This window comes from Oncorhynchus gorbuscha, unplaced genomic scaffold (assembly GCF_021184085.1).
Source record: "Oncorhynchus gorbuscha isolate QuinsamMale2020 ecotype Even-year unplaced genomic scaffold, OgorEven_v1.0 Un_scaffold_333, whole genome shotgun sequence".
NCBI classification, from domain to species: domain Eukaryota; kingdom Metazoa; phylum Chordata; class Actinopteri; order Salmoniformes; family Salmonidae; genus Oncorhynchus; species Oncorhynchus gorbuscha.
The window spans coordinates 430,735-452,049 of record NW_025745189.1 but is presented as its reverse complement, the minus strand read 5'-3'; the positions used below and the strand labels follow the sequence as shown (position 1 = coordinate 452,049).

The following is a 21,315-nucleotide window of genomic DNA, read 5'->3' as shown; positions in this document are numbered from 1 at the left end:
AGAGACAACAAAAATAATTATTCCACACTATTCACATCCTTATTCAAATGTATGTAATAACAATATTGATTGATTGCCTGAGAAGTATCCACTTACCTGCAGACTCCACTGCTGCTTTCACATCATCTGCCTCTGCAATCTGTGGAAAAGAACATGAACAGTATCAACATGTCTCTGTTAATCATCTTCACCATAAAGCTGTGCTTGTTTACTGTTGCTCCAGTCTGGTTTGATATGATGTGGTTGATATTTGAGAACTCTCCCCTCCACTAAGTCTATTTGACATGATATTAGTCTGGAGATAGCACGGAGGATATTTTAGAGAGAGAGAGAGAAGGAGAGAGAGAGAGATAGTTTACCTGCTCCTGGATTGGTCTCTCCTCAGTCAGTCGTCTGTTGTAAACTACAGCTTTATCTGCAGGGAAAATAAAACCACATAATATTAATACTACTAATCACCTTTATTATTATGGTCAGCAGCAATGTCATCGTCATAATCAACATCATCACCCGCATCATCATTGTTATCATCATCATCCTCATCGTCTTCATCATCATCATCATCACCATCACCACCACCACCACCATTCACTATCACATCATCTGAGACATCTAAAACGTGTAATTTAGGTAGAAACAAATGTAGGACCAGCTAACCTGACTGCTTCAAATCAAAGCCTTAAAAAACTCTCTTAAATCAGTTTTAGAATAAACGTTCTCCTATGAACGACAGAGAAAGACATTGACTTGAATTTGAGGGGTCCAACATCATCAGGGTATTTTTAAGATATGCCTGCTTGGTCATGTGGGCCAAGTGTGGTTTTGGTTAATGTGGTTTATTGATGAGAAAGAGGGTACAGTCTAAGGCTACAGTGAGTCCTAACTCCCGACCCGACGGGACACAGCAGCGTCATAATCGGCTTAACAAACAAAAGATAAACTGCGTTGAAAATAGAACGCAATCGGCCTTACATCGCATGCAAACGACCAACCTCACAAACTATTTGTTTATTTGTTATTTCCTGCTCTATTTGAACTTGAATGGGCTTGTTTTATATATAATGTTTAAATATATTTTTAACATGTGAAAAGGGTTATAAATATAGCCTGGCCTAGTTAAAATGTACTTTAAAAGTGGGCTATAGGCCTAGCGAACTAAAAAAGATTCACACTGAAACCAGTCATCACAGATGTAGGCTACCAGCAGGCCATGTACTCACCATCCTCGGCAGGTGTGGGAAAAGCAGAAATCTGGGAGACAGTCACAGCAAAAATCCCGAGCAGAAGGAGAACTCCCATTCCTTTGGACGCCATTCTGAAATAAAATATCCACTCAATCGGTGGCTGTAGGCTATTTTCCGCTAGATTACTCCCGGTTATAGCTGTCTTGGGGGTGTTGTGTTGTGTGGATGATCCAACCGACGATAGCGGTCACAAACTGCTGGATGTTTGGACAGCTCTGCTCTTCCTTGCTGGTGGTGCTGAAACTGACAACAGGGCTGCGCTTGGACTCTAACCCGCTCTGGTTGTTACTTGGGCGGGGAGGGGCTCTTCAAATCTCCGCTCTCCTCTGGTGTTGTTGGAGCTGTTAACGACCTGCAGTGCTGAAACCAGGACACTCGCTATATTTAACTAGAGATAGATACACTGCCAGGCTCGTAGTCTATAAACTCCGTGTGAGCTGTCGTGAACTCACCTGCCGTATGCCAATAGTAGCTACCCGAAATAACACGATCTCTCTCTCTCGGTCGGACCAAACCGTGAAGGAGGAGAACAAAACGAATGTCCGCCCCTGATCATGCGTCCTGTCCTGGACGCCTTAGCTTTTTATAGTCGATATTGTGGGCTGTCCCATTTTGCCTCATTGGAATTAGATACACCCATACATACACAACAAGTCAACATGGTTGTGCCCAGAGCAGTGTTGTGTTTCAGATGTTTTCCATGTTCCTCAGCCCCAGTTAATCTTCTGCTTTATGAGCCTTATGCTTCAGATGAATATACATGCTGTCTGCTGATTGGATAGATCTGTCTTAATGGGACTAAAGCTTTGAGTAGAGTGAACATGCTGAGCAGTGTGTTATCAGTTGTCTATTGAGGAAAAGCACACACACACTTAGTAAAGAACAATTGCTACATGCTCAGGGCATTGTTCTGGGTCTGTCTGTCCGTCTGTCTGTCATATCCCTCAGTGCAGTGGCCCTTATCTCATTCTCTCTCCCCTGCTCTGCCCGTTCACTGTCTCCTCTCTTTCAATTTCAATTCAAGAGCTTTATTGGCATAGGAAACTTATGTTTACATTCAGGCACCGGTTTGTCGGGCTGATTGAGGTAGTATGTACATGTAGATATGGTTAAAGCGACTATGCATATATGATGAACAGAGAGTAACAGTAGCGTAAAAGAGGGGTTGGCGGGTGGTGGGTGCCGGGACACATGCAGATAGCCTGGTTAGCCAATGTGCGGGGGCACTGGTTGGTCGGGCCAATTGAGGTAGTATGTACATTAATGTATAGTTAAAGTGACTATGCATATATGAAAAATAGAGAGTAGCAGTAGCGTAAAAGAGGGGTTGGGGGGGGCACACAATGTAAATAGTCTGGGTAGCCATTTGATTACCTGTTCAGGAGTCTTATGGCTTGGGGGTAAAAACTGTTGAGAAGCCTTTTTGTCCTAGTCTCTGAACTCCTCCCTATAGGCTGTCTTGTTGTTGTCTGTGATCAGGGTCGGTGACACTGTTGTGTCGTCTGAAAATGAATGATGGCGTTGGAGTCGTGCCTGGCCATGCAGTCGTAGGTGAACAGGGAGTACAGGAGGGGACTGAGCACGCACCCCTTGGGGGCTCCAGTATTGAGGATCAGCATGGCAAATGCGTTGCTGCCTACCCTCACCACCTGGGGGGCGGCCGATCATGAAGTCCAGCAGGAGTTAGATGAGGAGCAGGAGGTAGATGAGGAGCCGGAGGCAGATGAGGAGCCGGAGGCAGATGAGGAGCAGGAGGCAGATGAGGAGCAGGAGGCAGATGAGGAGCAGGAGGCAGATGAGGAGCAGGAGGCAGATGAGGAGCAGGAGGTAGATGAGGAGCAGGAGGCAGATGAGGAGCCGGAGGCAGATGAGGAGCAGGAGGCAGATGAGGAGCAGGAGGCAGATGAGGAGCAGGAGGCAGATGAGGAGCAGGAGGCAGATGAGGAGCAGGAGGTAGATGAGGAGCAGGAGGCAGATGAGGAGCAGGAGGCAGATGAGGAGCAGGAGGCAGATGAGGAGCAGGAGGTAGATGAGAGGAGAAGGTAGATGAGAAGAGATGGTAGAAGAGGACTGGTTCCCAACATGATAATGCTCTTCCTCTCTACAGCACCATACGTATCAAAGCTTAGCTACCACGTCCCTGTGATCAGCGTGTATCTACTGCCCTCTAGTGTGCTTTATATCAGTGTCAGAAGGCCCTGGTTCTCCTGTAGTCCAAGTCAGCAGTCCACATAGTATGGAACTGACACTGTCAATATGGGACATTCAGTATGGATGAGATACGGAGCATGAGTCACTCAGGGAAAGTCTGCATGCTGTATGTGTGCTGTGGGCTCCTGAGTGGCACAGCGGTCTAAAGCCCTGCATCTCAGTGCAAGAGGCATCAGTATAGTTCCTGGTTTGAATCCAGGATGTATCATATCTGGCTGTGATTGGGAGTCCCATAAGGCGGTGGATCATTGGTCCAGCATCGTTCAGGTTTGGCCGGGGTAGGCGGTCATTGTAAATAAGAATTTGTTCTTAACTGACTTGCCTGGTTAAATAAAGGTAATAAATCATACTACTGTATATAAAAGAAAACTAAATGAGTATGACATGCTGGCATTTTAAAGAATACTCAATACAAGTTTCACATACTGGTAGTTCTACCTCAAAACATTCTATTCTCACTGAACCATGCTGCCTACTAACACATGATGGTTCATCATTGCCCTGCCTTGCAGTAGGTGCACAACTTCCTTCCTGTTTCCTGACGATATTGAAACCATCAAACCTTTCTCATGGTGATCTGAGAGCATCTAATTGTAAGTATTATGATATGTAATGTATATCTTATGATTATGGAATTATAGAGATACATGTTTCAAATGTTGCTCTAGGTGCCACAGTACAATACTTTATATGTAGTACGATATATCTATTGTGATCATGTTTTACATACTTAATACAATATGTTTCCTGTTCCTTGTCTGTCTCAGCAGTCAGTATGTGTCCCAAATGGCACCCTATTCCCTATACAGTTTACTACAGATCCCTATTGGCCCTTATCAAAAGTAGTAGAATATATAGGCTAGGGAATAAGATGCCATTAGGGACATAGCCTCATATCACCCCCATGGTCAACACATACACATACCGTAAACTGCACTGCTCTGAGACTGGTATGGTGGAACTCTGAGGGTTAATCTTAAACTATACCATACTACACCTCATAATATCATCCACTGCTTTGACCAGATCACATAGCACCATGATGTAGAGCACTGTTCTCTACCAGGAAGTTTCAAATGTTGAGGTCTTTGATATAAGCTCCTGAGACCCAGCAATTCATTTGGTCCTCTCTAGTAGACATCCGTTCTTGGTCAGTATTTCTAAGGCCATACAAACCACCTTATTAAGTGTGGAGATGTGACCGTGACAACTTTATCTTCCTGGTTCTTTAAAAAAATGTCTGCCATCAAAATAAGCACATTATGGACATTTGAAAAGTGTATGTAGTTATTAATTATCATTTTTGTGAGTTTGATATTCAAATAGTTTCTAGTAAGTGAATATCTCAGGAATATTTAAGTGAGTTGTCAGGAATGTGTAATATTTTCACATTAAATAAGAGCTAAATAAGAGCAAATCAAGAAATGTCCTCTGTAGAGTACATCCTGATGCTGCAATTATGTTTACACTTACTCTACCTGTAATGTTATTTGTTCATATTTGTGTCCTAATGACCACTACAAAGGACAATTTTGCATGTACAATAAAACATACCAATAAATGTATTTGAAGAAATGTTTTTACTGTAAGATGTTTTTTTCTTCATCACAAAAGCACTTATGTTATTTATTTATATATATATATATTTTTCTACACCTGCATTGCTTGCTGTTTTGGGTTTTAGGCTGGGTTTCTGTACAGCACTTTGAGATATCAGCTGATGTACGAAGGGCTATATAAATACATTTGATTTGATTTTCTCCGGGTCTCAGCAGGATATGCATAGAAATATAATTAATCATTTTCTGTCATTTTCTGTAGTACCAGTAGCCGCCACTTGGTAGTAGTCAGTACCACATTATGAAAAAAATACTGCCCTCTAGTGTCAACTTAAAGTCAGTGTGATAGATCAGGGTAGCTAAGAGGTTTCACTTTCACTTTTGGAGGCAAAAGCAAAGATTATGATAACTAACCCAAGATAGAAAAGCAGTGTTGTTTACATTGGGAGCCAATAAAGCACAGTGGGCAGAACGGGCAAGTTGGTGGGTAGAGCCAAGTACAAGCTAGTGAGATCCTATTTGCTAATTTTAGGACATACTTGCCTTCAACTTGACTTCCTCTCATCACCATATTTGGTGGTTAGTGGAAGTCTGCACCAGAGGCTTCAGATTTTTACCCAATAGGACCTATTTGATCCCCTTTCATCTGTGACTAAAGTTTACACCCCCTTCCTGCCTTGCAGTGGAACCATGTTATTTTATTCCTCATTCTTCCTGCCTTTCCCCAAAGTCAATCTATAAACTAGGTCCTTCTCAGTTGTTCTGCGTGCAAAGTGAAAGTTAAGAATTGACTGTAAACTTGAGTAACAGGCAGAGTAGAGTTTCAGTTGATCTTTGTTCCTTTCTCCCTTTTTGCATGGATACATTGTCCCAATCCAATCTGAACTTTCAAATGTTACTCTCTCACTCCAGCTCAGTCTGTGCCACAAGATGACATACTTTAAACTGTATTGTGATAAAGTTTGACATGACAGTCTGTCTGTCTTTGATCTCAGTGTAAAGAGGTCATCATGATTACTGGGACAGGTTGTTGGTGTGTGACTCTCCTGCTTCTCCTGCAAAGAGCAGACTCTGGTACAGTACCCTCACATTCTCTCATTGTGTTTGTGGTTGTGTGTATATGTGTGTGTGTGCCTGTGTGTGATATACTCCTGGCCATCACGCACGTGCATATGATGATATACAGTTGAAGTCGGAAGTTTACATACACCAGAGGAAAAATACATTTAAACTCAGCTTTTCACAATTCCTGAAATGTAATCCTAGTAAAAAATTCCGTGTCTTAGGTCAGTTAGGAACACAAACTTTATTTTAAGAATTTGAAATGTCAGAATAATAGTAGAGAAAATGATTGATTTCAGCTTTTATTTCTTTCACCACATTCCCAGTGGGTCTGTCACGTCCTGGCTATAGAGAGGCGTTTTATTCTCTATTTTGGTTAGGCAAGGGTGTGACTAGGGTGAGCATTCTATGTCCTTTTTTCTATGTTTTGTATTTCTATGTCTTGGCCTGGTATGGTTCTCAATCAGGGACAGCTGTCTATCGTTGTCTCTGAGAACCATACTTAGGTACCCTTTTCCCCCACCTGTTTTGTGGGAAGTTAACTTTGACTTTGTTCAGGGCACATAGCCCAAAGCGTCACGGTTTGGTTTTGGTCATTGTTTTGTCGGCATCATTTTTAATAAAAAGAAAATGTACGCTTACCATGCTGCACCTTGGTCCAGTCCTTCAGCCAGCCGTGACAGGGTCAGAAGTTTACATACACTCAATTAGTATTCGGTAGTATTGCCTTTAATTTTTTAAAACTTGGGTCAAATATTTCAGGTAGCCTTCCACAAGCTTCCCACAATAAGTTGGCCAATTCCTCCTGACAGAGCTGATGTAACTGAGTCAGCTTTGTTGGCATCCTTGCTCACACACTTTTTCAATTCTGCCCACACATTTTCTATAGGATTGAGGTTATGTCCACTACCTTGACTTTGTTGTCCTTAAGCCATTTTTCCACAACTTTGGAACAATGCTTGGGGTCATTGACCATTTGGAAGACCCATTTGTGACCAAACTTGAACTTCCTGACTGATGTCTTAAGATGTTGCCTGAATATATCCACATAATTTTCCTACCTCGTGATGCCATCTATTTTGTGAAGTGCACCAGTCCCTCCTGCAGCAAAGCACCCCCACAACATAATGCTGCCACCCACGTGCTTCACGGTTGCGATGGTGTTCTTCGGCTTGCAAGCCTCCCCCTTTTTCCTCCAAACATAATGATGGTCATTATGGCCAAACAGTTCTATTTTTGTTTCATCAGGCCAGAGGACATTTCTCCATAAGTACGATCTTTGTCCACATGTGCAGTTGCAAACCGTAGTCTGGCTTTTTTTTATGGCGGTTTTGGAGCAGCCATTCAGGTTATGTCGATATAGGACTCATTTTACTGTGGATATAGATACATTTGTACTTGTTTCCTCCAGCATCTTCACAATGTCCTTTGCTGTTGTTCTGGGATTGATTAGCACTTTTCACACCAAAGTACGTTCATCTCTAGGAAACAGAACTCAGCTCCTTCCTGAGTGGTATGATGGCTGTGTGGTCCCATGGTGTTTATACTTGCGTACTATTGTTTGTACAAATGAACTTGGTACCTTCAGGTGTTTGGAAATTTCTCCCAAGGATGAACCAGACTTGTGGAGGTCTACAATTCTTTTTTCTGAGGTCTTGGCTGATTTCTTTTGATTTCCCCATGATGTCAAGCAAAGTTTGAAGGTAGGCCTTGAAATACATCCACAGGTACACCTCAAATTGACTAAATTATGTCAATTAGCCTATCAGAAGCTTCTAAAGCCATGACATAATTTTCTGGAATTTTCAAAGCTGTTTAAAGGCACAGTCAACTTAGTGTAGGTAAACTTCTGACCCACTGGAATTGTGATACAGTGAATTATAAGCGAATAATCTGTTTGTAAACAATTGTTGGAAAAATGACTTGTGTCATGAACACAGTAGATGTCCTAACCAACTTGCCAAAACTATAGTTTGTTAACAAGAAATTTGTGGAGTGGTTGAAAAACTCGTTTTAATGACTTCAACCTAAGTATATGTAAACTTCCGACTTCAACTGTACATGATAGTTGTTGTGGCACATTAGTACCTGAGTATGACTTGCACCATAATGTGTCTTTAGTGAGGCTTGTACAATCTGAATGGTTGATTCTCTCTCCAGAAAGGTTTGAGGTTCTTGGTCCGACTCGTGCCATTGTTGCTGTGGCTGGTGATGACATCATTCTGCCCTGTTACATCAAACCCAACATCAGCGTTGAGGACATGAGAGTTGACTGGTTCAGAGTCAACCTCCCAGACACTCAGTCAAACAGAGTCCATCTCTACCAAGACGGCAGAGACAAATACCATGATCAGATCCACTCCTACAGGGGAAGGACATCGTTGTTTAAAGAGGAACTGAAGAAGGGCAACACCTCTTTGAAACTGACCAGGGTACAAGGCACTGATGATGGACATTATAAATGTCTTGTTGAGTCTAAGACACATTATGATGATGCCACCATTCAAGTCTACGTCAGAGGTACATTTCTTAAATACAACAACCCATGTGATGTTCCTCCCAATCTCAGTAGTACTTCATCTCCAGTCTCCCTTTGTGTCTGTAGCTATAGGATCCAAGCCAGAGGTTTCCATTGAGGGACAGAAAGAAGGAGGGATGGCTCTGCTGTGTGTAACTAAAGGCTGGTTCCCTGAGCCTGAGTTGGAGTGGCTGGACAGTGAAGGGGTCACTCTGTCTGCTGGACCGTCAGAGACAGACAGGGACTATGAGGGATTCTACGTAGTCAAACTAAAGACCATCATAAAGGAGACTGACATTAACCGCTTTACCTGCAGACTGAGACAGAGGCAGCAACATGAGGGGATTAAGATGGAGACAGAGTTTCACATCCCTAGTGAGTAACATCATTATTGTTTAGAACTCTAAAGTATTGTAATGTCAAGATGAAACCCCGTTGGTTTTGTAGATCCAGCTATATGCCTCCACCTCAAATGAATGGAAAAGATAAACACAACATTAAACCAGGAAATGAGATTAATTTGGCATTGAGGCATATTGCTGGAGCTACACAGCTGATGTCATGGGACGTGGTTTCATTTGAGGTCTGTAAGGGTCTGACAAAACATTCTTTATGAGCGAAATGTCCCTTTAATATTATTATTTGGTAGCGTTGGTTACATGTCACTGATCTCAGTTGATTTGTGTCTTGCAGGCGAGCTGATCCTTGTTCACACAGAAACATGGAAAGTGGCCCTTCCAGTGATTGTCTCTCTGGTCATTGTCCTTGTGGTCATATCAGCTTTCATCGTCTGGTGGCGGAAAAGTTTGTACAATGACTACAGTCATAGAAAACTTATTAAAGGGTTTATTTTACTGAATGTAAATGTTTTACAGTGCAGTTTACAGTGACATACACAAGGAGTTGGGAACTAGAACCGAATGCTTGCTAGTTCAATTCCCCGAGCAGACAAGGTGAAAAAGATCAGTTAATCTACCCTTGAGCAAGGCACTTAACCCTCATTACTCCAGGGTCGCTGTCAATAATGGCTGATCCCTGGTAGTGACCACACTCTCATGGGGAGTTGGGATATGCAAATAAACACAGTTCCACTTCACAACTCACTCTCGTATAAGTTAAACACTTGTATATACAGTGAAACAGGACAAATATAAGCCCTGTTTGACCTTTAGAAGTAAAAAGCAGACATTGGTCAGATACTGTACAGGTGTTTTTAAGAATTTGTATAAAATAAAATTCAGTTCACAGTATAGGGCAAACATTTCTATTTAAAACAACTTTCTCCACAAAAATACTAGATGTTTTAATATAAGGTTTATTTAAATCTCAGTGCATGGTTTACCTGAACTACATCAGTGTAACTTCTTCCTTCATGGAAATAACTTTGTCAGAAAACATCTTGAGTAGGTCATTTTGTGGACTTTTCCTCTAACTGTTATCTATTGTCATGTCTATAGATGTATCCAAAGCTGAACACAGTCAAGAGCTCGGTAAGTAGTGTCTTACTGTCAAACATGCCGTTTTCTCCTCCAGAAATTGAACTTTGTCAGAGAAAACACTGTGGTTCTGTGTTCATTAACAATGTTTTCTGTTTTTTATTTTATTTCTGCAGAGCAAGTTAAAGATGAAGTCAGACTTGAGTTGAGTAAGTAGTGTCCAACAGTCCTGTGCACGTGTCAAACTCATTCCATGGAGGGCCGGGTCTCTGCGGGTTTTCACTCCTCCCTTGTACTTGATTGATTAATTAAGGTCACTGATTAGTTAGGAACGCCACACACCTGGTTGTCTAGGTCTTAATTGAAAGGAACAACCAAAAACCAGCAGATACCAGGCCCTCCATGGAATGAGTTTGACACTCCTGGTCCTGTGCATTGTGTCATGTTTCCATTTTAATACTTGTCTTCTTCATGGATGTGAGATGTGTTCATTAAGGATGTTCACTCTAACGGTTCTCTTTTCATGTCTGCAGAGAAAAATCTCATCACTCGTAAGCTGAGTAAGTTGTGTCCAACAGTCCTATGCATCAATGTGTCATTTTTTTACTCCCAATTTGATTGTTATACCAAACAACAATTGAAGACAAATAATTCCCATTACATGAATATGTAACAGAAATGGATACCGTACAGCAGCTAGTTTCATGGATTTAAAATCCTTACATATTTGACATTAATACTTTTCATCACATTGTTTTTACTGTGCCCATCCCCCTGCCACACAAGGAGTTGAATGAATTATTCACCATTAAGAATGCTTTACTTTGACTTTAATTTATCTGTTTGTCTGCAGAGATACTTGCTGATCAGCTGGGTAAGTAGGAGCACGATGCATTACTAGACCCTTATGGTCAATATACAATACATACATGTATATTCTAAGGCAGGGTTCTCCAACCCTGATCCTGTAGCGCTGCCGTCCCGTAGCTTTCAATCCAAGCTTAGTTATAACTAACCTGATTCAACTTATCAACCAGCAAGTTATTAGACTCAGGTGCACTAGATTAGGGTTGGAGAGAACACCTACAGGGTGGTCTTCAGGAACAGGGTTGGAGCGAAAACCTACAGGGTGGTTCTCCAGGAACAGGGTTGGAGTTAAAACCTATAGGGTGGTCTTCAGGGTTGGAGCAAAAACCTACAGGGTGGTCTCCAGGAACAGGGTTGGAGTTAAAACCTATAGGGTTGTCTTTGGGGTTGGAGCAAAAACCTACAGGGTGGTCTCCAGGAACAGGGTTGGAGAGCCCATTTCCAAGGGCTTACAATTTGCATTGTGCAAATAGCACAAAGATGAGTCAAAATTATGTGGTAAAATATCACTGTATTTTTTTACTCACTGCGATGGAAATGTTTACACAAAGAATTATATTGTTTTATTAATTTATTTCAAGATGTTTAATTAGCAAGAATTATAATTTGTTTTATCTTTAATTTACCCACAGACTTGGTAAACATGAAGGGCTGTCCAGGTAAATGAATGATACTGAATTGTATTTCAAATATATTTGATATCATATTTCTGTTGCTTAAGGTATACTATATTATGGTAGAGGGATGTATTAAGGGATGTATTTTTACACCATGTCACTTTGGATATGTTTCTGGTCCCGAACTTTATCAATAAAGTTTGGAGATTAAGAGGAGATTTGTCATTGTGTTCCAAGGGCACCACACAGTACACTCTACTGTAATATTACATTACCATAGTTTCTGGTATCCCCTAATTCTGACATACTCTCTGTTTATATTGTAGAACTTGAAACCATCAGAAAACATGCAGGTCAGTGTGTTTGTTGTACTCTCCAGTCCACCCACCTAGAGTTTAGGGCTGGGCGGTATACCGTATTTTACAATATTCTGGTGTTGATGCACGAAAAGGTTTGTTTTTTAAAACTTTACTTTCCATAACGGTATTTGACTGTTTGGTTTGTTAAATGTGATACGCCGTGCGTTACGTCCATTTTTTATAGTTTACTTCGCTATTTGAGTCATCTCTCTCCGCTCTCTCTCTCTATGCTGCATTCCACACAGACCTAGCCCCGCCCCCTGTCACTCATGGAGCGCATTTGTTGTTCCTCTTACCAAGAGACAACTGCATTCAGTCTCCGCATCAATGCAGTATGTGCAACAATGTTAATGACAACGATGCTGTTTCCACTTTGCTTCTTATTAATATAAATCCACTAGTGTTCTATAATTACACTATACGTTTGTTTCTTACATCTGCAAACAGCTAGTTTGTATTTTCTAAGCAAATTGGGCCTAAATCTTGTTAGCCGCTAATCGTTAGCTAGCTAATAAATGTAACAAGCCAGAGCAAACGTAACTAGCTACTGTATTTATTTTTTATTTATTTCACCTTTATTTAACCAGGTAGGCAAGTTGAGAACAAGTTCTCATTTACAATTGCGACCTGGCCAAGATAAAGCAAAGGCAGTTTGACAGATACAACGACACAGAGTTACACATGGAGTAAAACAAACATACAGTCAATAATACAGTATTACATTTACATTTAAGTCATTTAGCAGATGCTCTTATCCAGAGCGACTTACAAATTGGTGCATTCACCTTATGACATCCAGTGGAACAGTCACTTTACAATAGTGCATCTAAATCTTAAGGGGGGGGGGAGAGGGATTACTTATCCTATCCTAGGTATTCCTTAAAGAGGTGGGGTTTCAGGTGTCTCCGGAAGGTGGTGATTGACTCCGCTGTCCTGGCGTCGTGAGGGAGTTTGTTCCACCATTGGGGGGCCAGGGTAGCGAACAGTTTTGACTGGGCTGAGCGGGAGCTGTACTTCCTCAGTGGTAGCGAGGCGAGCAGGCCAGAGGTGGATGAACGCAGTGCCCTTGTTTGGGTGTAGGGCCTGATCAGAGCCTGGAGGTACTGAGGTGCCGTTCCCCTCACAGCTCCGTAGGCAAGCACCATGGTCTTGTAGCGGATGCGAGCTTCAACTGGAAGCCAGTGGAGAGAACGGAGGAGCGGGGTGACGTGAGAGAACTTGGGAAGGTTGAACACCAGACGGGCTGCGGCGTTCTGGATGAGTTGAAGGGGTTTAATGGCACAGGCAGGGAGCCCAGCCAACAGCGAGTTGCAGTAATCCAGACGGGAGATGACAAGTGCCTGGATTAGGACCTGCGTCGCTTCCTGTGTGAGGCAGGGTCGTACTCTGCGGATGTTGTAGAGCATGAACCTACAGGAACGGGCCACCGCCTTGATGTTGGTTGAGAACGACAGGGTGTTGTCCAGGATCACGCCAAGGTTCTTGGCGCTCTGGGAGGAGGACACAATGGAGTTGTCAACCGTGATGGCGAGATCATGGAACGGGCAGTCCTTCCCCGGGAGGAAGAGCAGCTCCGTCTTGCCGAGGTTCAGCTTGAGGTGGTGATCCGTCATCCACACTGATATGTCTGCCAGACATGCAGAGATGCGATTCGCCACCTGGTCATCAGAAGGGGGAAAGGAGAAGATTAATTGTGTGTCGTCTGCATAGCAATGATGAGAGACCATGTGAGGTTATGACAGAGCCAAGTGACTTGGTGTATAGCGAGAATAGGAGAGGGCCAAGAACAGAGCCCTGGGGGACACCAGTGGTGAGAGCGCGTGGTGAGGAGACAGATTCTCGCCACGCCACCTGGTAGGAGCGACCTGTCAGGTAGGACGCAATCCAAGCGTGGGCCGCGCCGGAGATGCCCAACTCGGAGAGGGTGGAGAGGAGGATCTGATGGTTCACAGTATCGAAGGCAGCCGATAGATCTAGAAGGATGAGAGCAGAGGAGAGAGAGTTAGCTTTAGCAGTGCGGAGCGCCTCCGTGATACAGAGGAGAGCAGTCTCAGTTGAATGACTAGTCTTGAAACCTGACTGATTTGGATCAAGAAGGTCATTCAGAGAGAGATAGCGGGAGAGCTGGCCAAGGACGGCACGTTCAAGAGTTTTGGAGAGAAAAGAAAGAAGGGATACTGGTCTGTAATTGTTGACATCGGAGGGATCGAGTGTAGGTTTTTTCAGAAGGGGTGCAACTCTCGCTCTCTTGAAGACGGAAGGGACGTAGCCAGCGGTCAGGGATGAGATGATGAGCGAGGTGAGGTAAGGGAGAAGGTCTCCGGAAATGGTCTGGAGAAGAGAGGAGGGGATAGGGTCAAGCGGGCAGGTTGTTGGGCGGCCGGCCGTCACAAGACGCGAGATTTCATCTGGAGAGAGAGGGGAGAAAGAGGTCAGAGCACAGGGTAGGGAAGTGTGAGCAGAACCAGCGGTGTCGTTTGACTTAGCAAACGAGGATCGGATGTCGTCGACCTTCTTTTCAAAATGGTTGACGAAGTCATCTGCAGAGAGGGAGGAGGGGGAGGGGGAGGAGGATTCAGGAGGGAGGAGAAGGTGGCAAAGAGCTTCCTAGGGTTAGAGGCAGATGCTTGGAATTTAGCGTGGTAGAAAGTGGCTTTAGCAGCAGAGACAGAGGAGGAAAATGTAGAGAGGAGGGAGTGAAAGGATGCCAGGTCCGCAGGGAGGCGAGTTTTCCTCCATTTCCGCTCGGCTGCCCGGAGCCCTGTTCTGTGAGCTCGCAATGAGTCATCGAGCCACGGAGTGGGAGGGGAGGACCGAGCCGGCCTGGAGGATAGGGGACATAGAGAGTCAAGGGATGCAGAGAGGGAGGAGAGGAGGGTTGAGGAGGCAGAATCAGGAGATAGGTTGGAGAAGGTTTGAGCGGAGGGAAGAGATGATAGGATGGAAGAGGAGAGAGTAGCGGGGGAGAGAGAGCGAAGGTTGGGACGGCACGATACCATCCGAGCAGGGGCAGTGTGGGAGGTGTTGGATGAGAGCGAGAGGGAAAAGGATACAAGGTAGTGGTCGGAGACTTGGAGGGGAGTTGCAATGAGGTTAGTGGAAGAACAGCATCTAGTAAAGATGAGGTCGAGCGTATTGCCTGCCTTGTGAGTAGGGGGGGAAGGTGAGAGGGTGAGGTCAAAAGAGGAGAGGAGTGGAAAGAAGGAGGCAGAGAGGAAAGAGTCAAAGGTAGACGTGGGGAGGTTAAAGTCGCCCAGAACTGTGAGAGGTGAGCCGTCCTCAGGAAAGGAGCTTATCAAGGCATCAAGCTCATTGATGAACTCTCCGAGGGAACCTGGAGGGCGATAAATGATAAGGATGTTAAGCTTGAAAGGGCTAGTAACTGTGACAGCATGGAATTCAAAGGAGGCGATAGACAGATGGGTAAGGGGAGAAAGAGAGAATGACCACTTGGGAGAGATGAGGATCCCGGTGCCACCACCCCGCTGACCAGAAGCTCTCGGGGTGTGCGAGAACACGTGGGCGGACGAAGAGAGAGCAGTAGGAGTAGCAGTGTTGTCTGTGGTGATCCATGTTTCCGTCAGTGCCAAGAAGTCGAGGGACTGGAGGGAGGCATAGGCTGAGATGAACTCTGCCTTGTTGACCGCAGATTGGCAGTTCCAGAGGCTACCGGAGACCTGGAACTCCACGTGGGTCGTGCGCGCTGGGACCACCAGAGTAGGGTGGCCGCGGCCACGCGGTGTGGAGCGTTTGTATGGTCTGTGCAGAGAGGAGAGAACAGGGATAAACAGACACATAGTTGACAGGCTACAGAAGAGGCTAAGCTAATGCAAAGGAGATTGGAATGACAAGTGGACTACACGTCTCGAATGTTCAGAAAGTTAAGCTACGTAGCAAGAATCTTATTGACTAAAATGATTAAAATGATACAGTACTGCTGAAGTAGGCCAGCTGGCAGTGGGTGCGTTGTTGACACTACACTAATCAAGTCGTTCCGTTGAGTGTAATAGTTTCTGCAGTGTTGCTATTCGGGGGCTAGCTGGCTAGCTAGCAGTGTTGTTTACGTTACGTTGCGTTAAAAGAACGACAATAGCTGGCTAGGTAACCTAGAAAATCGCTCTAGACTACACAATTATCTTTGATACAAAGACGGCTATGTAGCTAGCTATGTAGCTAGCTACGATCAAAACAAATCAAACCGTTGTACTGTAATGAAATGAAGTGAAAATGTGATACTACCTGTGAATGCGACCGGGTTGTTGAGTCTATTCAGAAGACGTTGGCTAGCTGTTGGCTAGCTAGCAGAGTCTCCTACGTTAAGGACGACAAATAGCTGGCTAGCTAACCTCGGTAAATTAAGATAATCACTCTAAGACTACACACTCTAAACCTAAACACAATTATCTTGGATACGATGATACGAAGACAGCAAAGACAGCTATGTAGCTAGCTAACACTACACTAATCAAGTCGTTCAGTTGAGTGTAATAGTTTCTCCAGTGCAGCTAATCAGTGGACGTTAGCTAGCTGGCTAGTGAAGACTACGTTAGGATGGCGAAATACGATAATTACGCAATTATCTTTGATACAAAGACGGCTATGTAGCTAGCTGAGAAGAAATTGCTAAGATTAGACAAATCAAACCGTTGTGCTATAATGAAATATAATGAAAAAGTTATACTACCCGCGGGAGCGAAGTGCAGATGCGACCACTCGCTCCAACCGGAAGTCCTATATACAATGTGAGCAAATGAGGTGAGAAGGGAGGTAAAGGCAAAAAAGGCCATGGTGGCAAAGTAAATACAATATAGCAAGTAAAACACTGGAATGGTAGTTTTGCAATGGAAGAATGTGCAAAGTAGAGATAAAAATAATGGGGTGCAAAGGAGCATAATTAATTAATTAAATACAGTTGGGAAAGAGGTAGTTGTTTGGGCTAAATTATAGGTGGGCTATGTACAGGTGCAGTAATCTGTGAGCTGCTCTGACAGTTGGTGCTTAAAGCTAGTGAGGGAGATAGTGTTTCCAGTTTCAGAGATTTTTGTAGTTTGTTCCAGTCATTGGCAGCAGAGAACTGGAAGGAGAGGCGGCCAAAGAAGGAATTGGTTTTGGGGGTGACTAGAGAGATATACCTGCTATGTGCTACAGGTGGGAGATGCTATGGTGACCAGCGAGCTGAGATAAGGGGGGACTTTACCTAGCAGGGTCTTGTAGATGACATGGAGCCAGTGGGTTTGGCGACGAGTATGAAGCGAGGGCCAGCCAACGAGAGCGTACAGGTCGCAATGGTGGGTAGTATATGGGGCTTTGGTGACAAAATGGATTGCACTGTGATAGACTGCATCCAATTTGTTGAGTAGGGTATTGGAGGCTATTTTGTAAATGACGTCGCCAAAGGTATGTTTGGCAGCATGAGTGAAGGATGCTTTGTTGCGAAATAGGAAGCCAATTCTAGATTTAACTTTGGATTGGAGATGTTTGATATGGGTCTGGAAGGAGAGTTTACAGTCTAACCAGACACCTAAGTATTTGTAGTTGTCCACGTATTCTAAGTCAGAGCCGTCCAGAGTAGTGATGTTGGACAGGCTTGTAGGTGCAGGTAGCGATCGGTTGAAGAGCATGCGTTTAGTTTTACTTGTATTTAAGAGCAATTGGAGGCCACGGAAGGAGAGTTGTAGGGCATTGAAGCTTGCCTGGAGGGTTGTTAACACAGTGTCCAAAGAAGGGCCGGAAGTATACAGAATGGTGTCATCTGCGTAGAGGTGGATCAGAGACTCACCAGCAGCAAGAGCGACCTCATTGATGTATACAGAGAAGAGAGTATACAGACGGATAATCCCAGTAATGGTGTAGAACTACAGTACCAGTCAAAAGTTTGGACACACCTAATCATTCCAGGGTTTTTTCTTTATTTGTACTATTTTCTACATTGTAGAATAATAGTGAAGACGTCAACTATGAAAAACACATGGAATAATGTATATCTGCATGTTTTTTTGCGCAACAGTTTCTTCTAAATCAAAGAGGAATAAGCAAAGCAAGAATATGTATGCTACATGAAGTAGCTAACAAAATGTATCCGAAGATTGTAGAGTCCCCAAGGAAACATTTGTCAACACTTTGGTTCCTACCGTGTCACAATAACTCCTCCCTGGCATTTTCATTTGTTGTCATGTCAAACACTGTATTTAAAGTGGCCACTATTATATTCAAACTATTGAATTGGAATAATCATTTTATTTCCTTGATTCCAACAGTTCACCAAAGTATTTTGCTCTAAATCGCAAGTCAAATCACAATTGCAACATTCGGTTAAAAATAAAGCATAGATTGTTTTCCCATATCGTGCAGCCCTACGTGGCATTGTGGAAATGATTTTAATTATTCAAAAGCATAAAATATGGTCATTCCGTCAATTTATTTTAAGTATTGTGATATGATATTTTGACCATATTGCCCAGCCCTACTAGAGTTTCACATGAATATTAATATATTCACATACTGGTATTACTTGAAATAACATGACCACACATTCACATCTACAGTATACGTATGCTGTTATCAATAATAACTTATAGGCTACATATGTCTACAGTAATGTACTGTGCAGTAAGTCCTGCAGTAAAATGTCCTCCCACATATTGATGTTCTTATTTTTTACTTCACAGTGGATGTGACTCTAGACCCTGATACAGCACATCACTATTCATGTGTCCCAGAGCAATGTACTGAGCAGTAAAATGCAGTCCCCCATATTGTTATGTTCATTTAGTTTATTCTAATAAAGTGTGTTTCTCTCCACAGTGGATGTGACTCTAGATCCTGATACAGCACATCCCAGACTCATCCTGTCTGAAGACAGGAAACAAGTTAGATATGGAGACATAAAACAGAATCTCCCTGATAACCCAAAGAGGTTTGATATTGTTCCCTATGTCCTGGGAAAGGAGGGTTTCTCCTCAGGGAGATTCTACTACGAGGTGCAGGTGGAGGGGAAGAATGGGTGGACTTTAGGAGTGGCCAGAGAGTCCATCAACAGGAAGAAGTATATTTACCTGAAACCTGAGAATGGATGCTGGACTGTTTGGCTGAGGTATGAAGAATACAAGGCTTTCACTGACCCCTCTGTCGTCCTCTCCCTAAGAGAGAAGCCCCAGAAGGTGGGGGTGTTTGTGGATTATGAGAAGGGTCAGGTCTCATTCTACAATGTAGAGGCCAGGTCTCATATCTACTCCTTCACTGGCTACACCTTCACTGAGAAACTCTATCCATTATTTTATTCTGGTGCTACTGGTACCTCAGCCCCACAGGTCATCACTCCTGTAGGTGTCACTGACTAACTGTTTTATATCAAACATTGAAATACTGGTTGTGGTATGTATGTATGTGTGTGTCACTGTCATGACTTTGCCCTGTTGGGTGAGGTTTATGACTCCCCCCCCCCCCATAAATACCTGTCCCCTTTTTCTCTCCACTCTACAGAATGGACTATTGGAAAGCCCTGTGTTACCATAGAGAAAGTGTGGGAATATCAAAAGGCAGGGGAATGGAACAATAGTTCCCTTTCTCAACCAGTTGAAAGTGTTCGTTGGTACTTAAAGAATATGATGTCAGATCAGTTGTTGTCTGGCATTATATCTGATGATAGGATGACATAAATTGTATCTTGGAAAGTCTACACTTTCTATTTGTGAAAATATGAAATGTAATTTTAACTTCTAAATGAGAGAATTGTTTTCATAAGTAAACTATGCTCACTCAGTGGCCACGCCCAAGTAAACAGACATTGATTGAGAACTATGAAACACGCCCTTCTCTCCCCCAGTACAAAAGTCTGTTGACGGAAGTTAACCTTAGTTCCCAATGACGGCTAATTTCAATATGGAGGTGATGATCACCACTGAAATGGTGTATTTCGACTAGACCAGCATAAACTGATTATGGCAACTTAGTATGAACATTGAACGATTATTTACTAAAGAAGTGATACATCCTAGACTTCGAGTTATTAGCTGCAGCTGTAAACGTATGTGGCCTAGAAAAGGACAGACAATCTCCTAAGAATGACAGGGTACTTTAACGTATCCTCTCTACAACACTACAACCAGAAATATTATTCAAAGGACAATGACGATCTTTGCTGGGCAAACCAGTCTTCCATCTTCGGCCCATCTTCGGCCCATCTATCGAAGCGCAGCTCAGAGTAAATATATAAGTTGCATTTTCCTTCTCCGAATGGGCGGTTATTAGAATGCATAAGATTCTGTATTTACGGTAGAATAGCTTTTTAAGGTCCGATAGAGACCCAATCCCTTTGTCACTCCATCTTCCCGCTCTTTCATACAAACCCAACCCCCTTCTTTTGTGTAACGAGCTGTCATATTGGGTTAGCCTACTAGGGGATTTTCATGACATGATTAGTAATCGATGTATGATCGATCCTGTGTATATATATGTAATTCTGTGTGATTTTTTTCGGTATTTAGTAAATAAATAATTACACCAATGTGTGTATTGTAATTCCACTTGTTAGCCAGGGTTCGTGCAGTACTTTATGACCATCCGAATGAGACTGAGTAAGGTGACGATTAATGATTGACTGCTATTGATATTAAAGATCTTCAAATTTTCAAGAGATTGGATTCGGGAGATAACTGCTCTATATAAATGAATGCTTCCGTGGTGCCCCAGGTTATTAATGGTTTAATTGTTGCATGGTTTAATTCAATCACGTAATCAATTAAACGTTAGGTAATCGATTTGATAAAATGGCATGTCATATCATTTAATCAGTCAGAGACACAACATAATTGGTACCCCCTGTGAGGGATCTAAAATAGAATGACACTGCTATTTTGATTCAGCCTATATGCATTATTCAAAGTAACAATGTTCTCCTCCAAATGCTGCAGACCAAAGACGATCAGTTAATGAACACAATGACTAAGTTGGATGACAAATCAGCAGAACTCATTGAAGTTGCTGACCAAATGGATGATGAGAGAACTCAGGTGATGAAGATGGAAATATTGATTTCTAAGCAAGCGGAGGAAATCTCATCACCGAATCTCTCGCTCCATACTCAAGACCTCTATCTGCAAACAATGACAGATATGTTTGAGACCAAAAGGAGCAAGTGCAACACTCACATGTCCAAAGTCAGTACTCTAAACTTTTTCTGCCTTTAGACCCAAATGAGAAATTCTGTGTTCTCCTGGGACCCAAGATTAGGAAAATATGCAACTATACATAAATATCAGTACTGTAAGGGGTGCGTAACCAGTGGCAGGGAAGTCAGATGCAGGAGAGCAGAATTTGGTAATAGCCTAAGCAGTTTCATAGCAAAACCAACGGCATGAAAATAACAAGATATAGGTACAAAAACCCATCGCGTACCAATCAACACGTGCAAAAGGACTTACAATAAACAATACCACACAGA

The 21,315-nt window shown here is 43.1% G+C and overlaps 2 protein-coding genes across 4 annotated transcripts in view; one reads left to right on the top strand and one right to left on the bottom strand.

Moving 5' to 3' along the window:
- The window catches only part of scg3 (secretogranin III), a 42,320-nt gene extending 40,468 nt beyond the window's left edge, over window positions 1-1,852 (bottom strand). Inside the window, exons 1-4 of one of the 3 annotated variants that reach the window (XM_046333017.1) lie at window positions 1,697-1,852; window positions 1,221-1,604; window positions 360-415; window positions 97-139 (exon numbers count right to left, since the gene is read on the bottom strand). In XM_046333017.1, coding sequence (XP_046188973.1) covers window positions 97-139; window positions 360-415; window positions 1,221-1,314 — 193 coding nt within the window. In that variant the 5' untranslated portion in view covers window positions 1,315-1,604; window positions 1,697-1,852. Of the gene's footprint in view, window positions 1-96; window positions 140-359; window positions 416-1,220 lie in introns of all 3 variants that reach the window. The other 2 variants (XM_046333018.1, XM_046333016.1) reach the window with 2 other exon arrangements.
- A 2,135-nt stretch (window positions 1,853-3,987) lies between these two features.
- LOC124017802 (butyrophilin subfamily 1 member A1-like) lies at window positions 3,988-20,398 on the top strand. Its single transcript, XM_046333015.1, has 12 exons — window positions 3,988-4,048; window positions 6,010-6,088; window positions 8,237-8,596; window positions 8,682-8,969; window positions 9,288-9,398; window positions 10,052-10,084; window positions 10,207-10,239; window positions 10,564-10,590; window positions 10,884-10,904; window positions 11,530-11,556; window positions 11,841-11,867; window positions 18,678-20,398. Exons 2-12 carry the CDS (start codon window positions 6,025-6,027, stop codon window positions 19,211-19,213), a joined length of 1,527 nt encoding a protein of 508 aa, XP_046188971.1. The 5' UTR covers window positions 3,988-4,048; window positions 6,010-6,024; the 3' UTR covers window positions 19,214-20,398.
- Window positions 20,399-21,315: the final 917 nt, after the last annotated feature.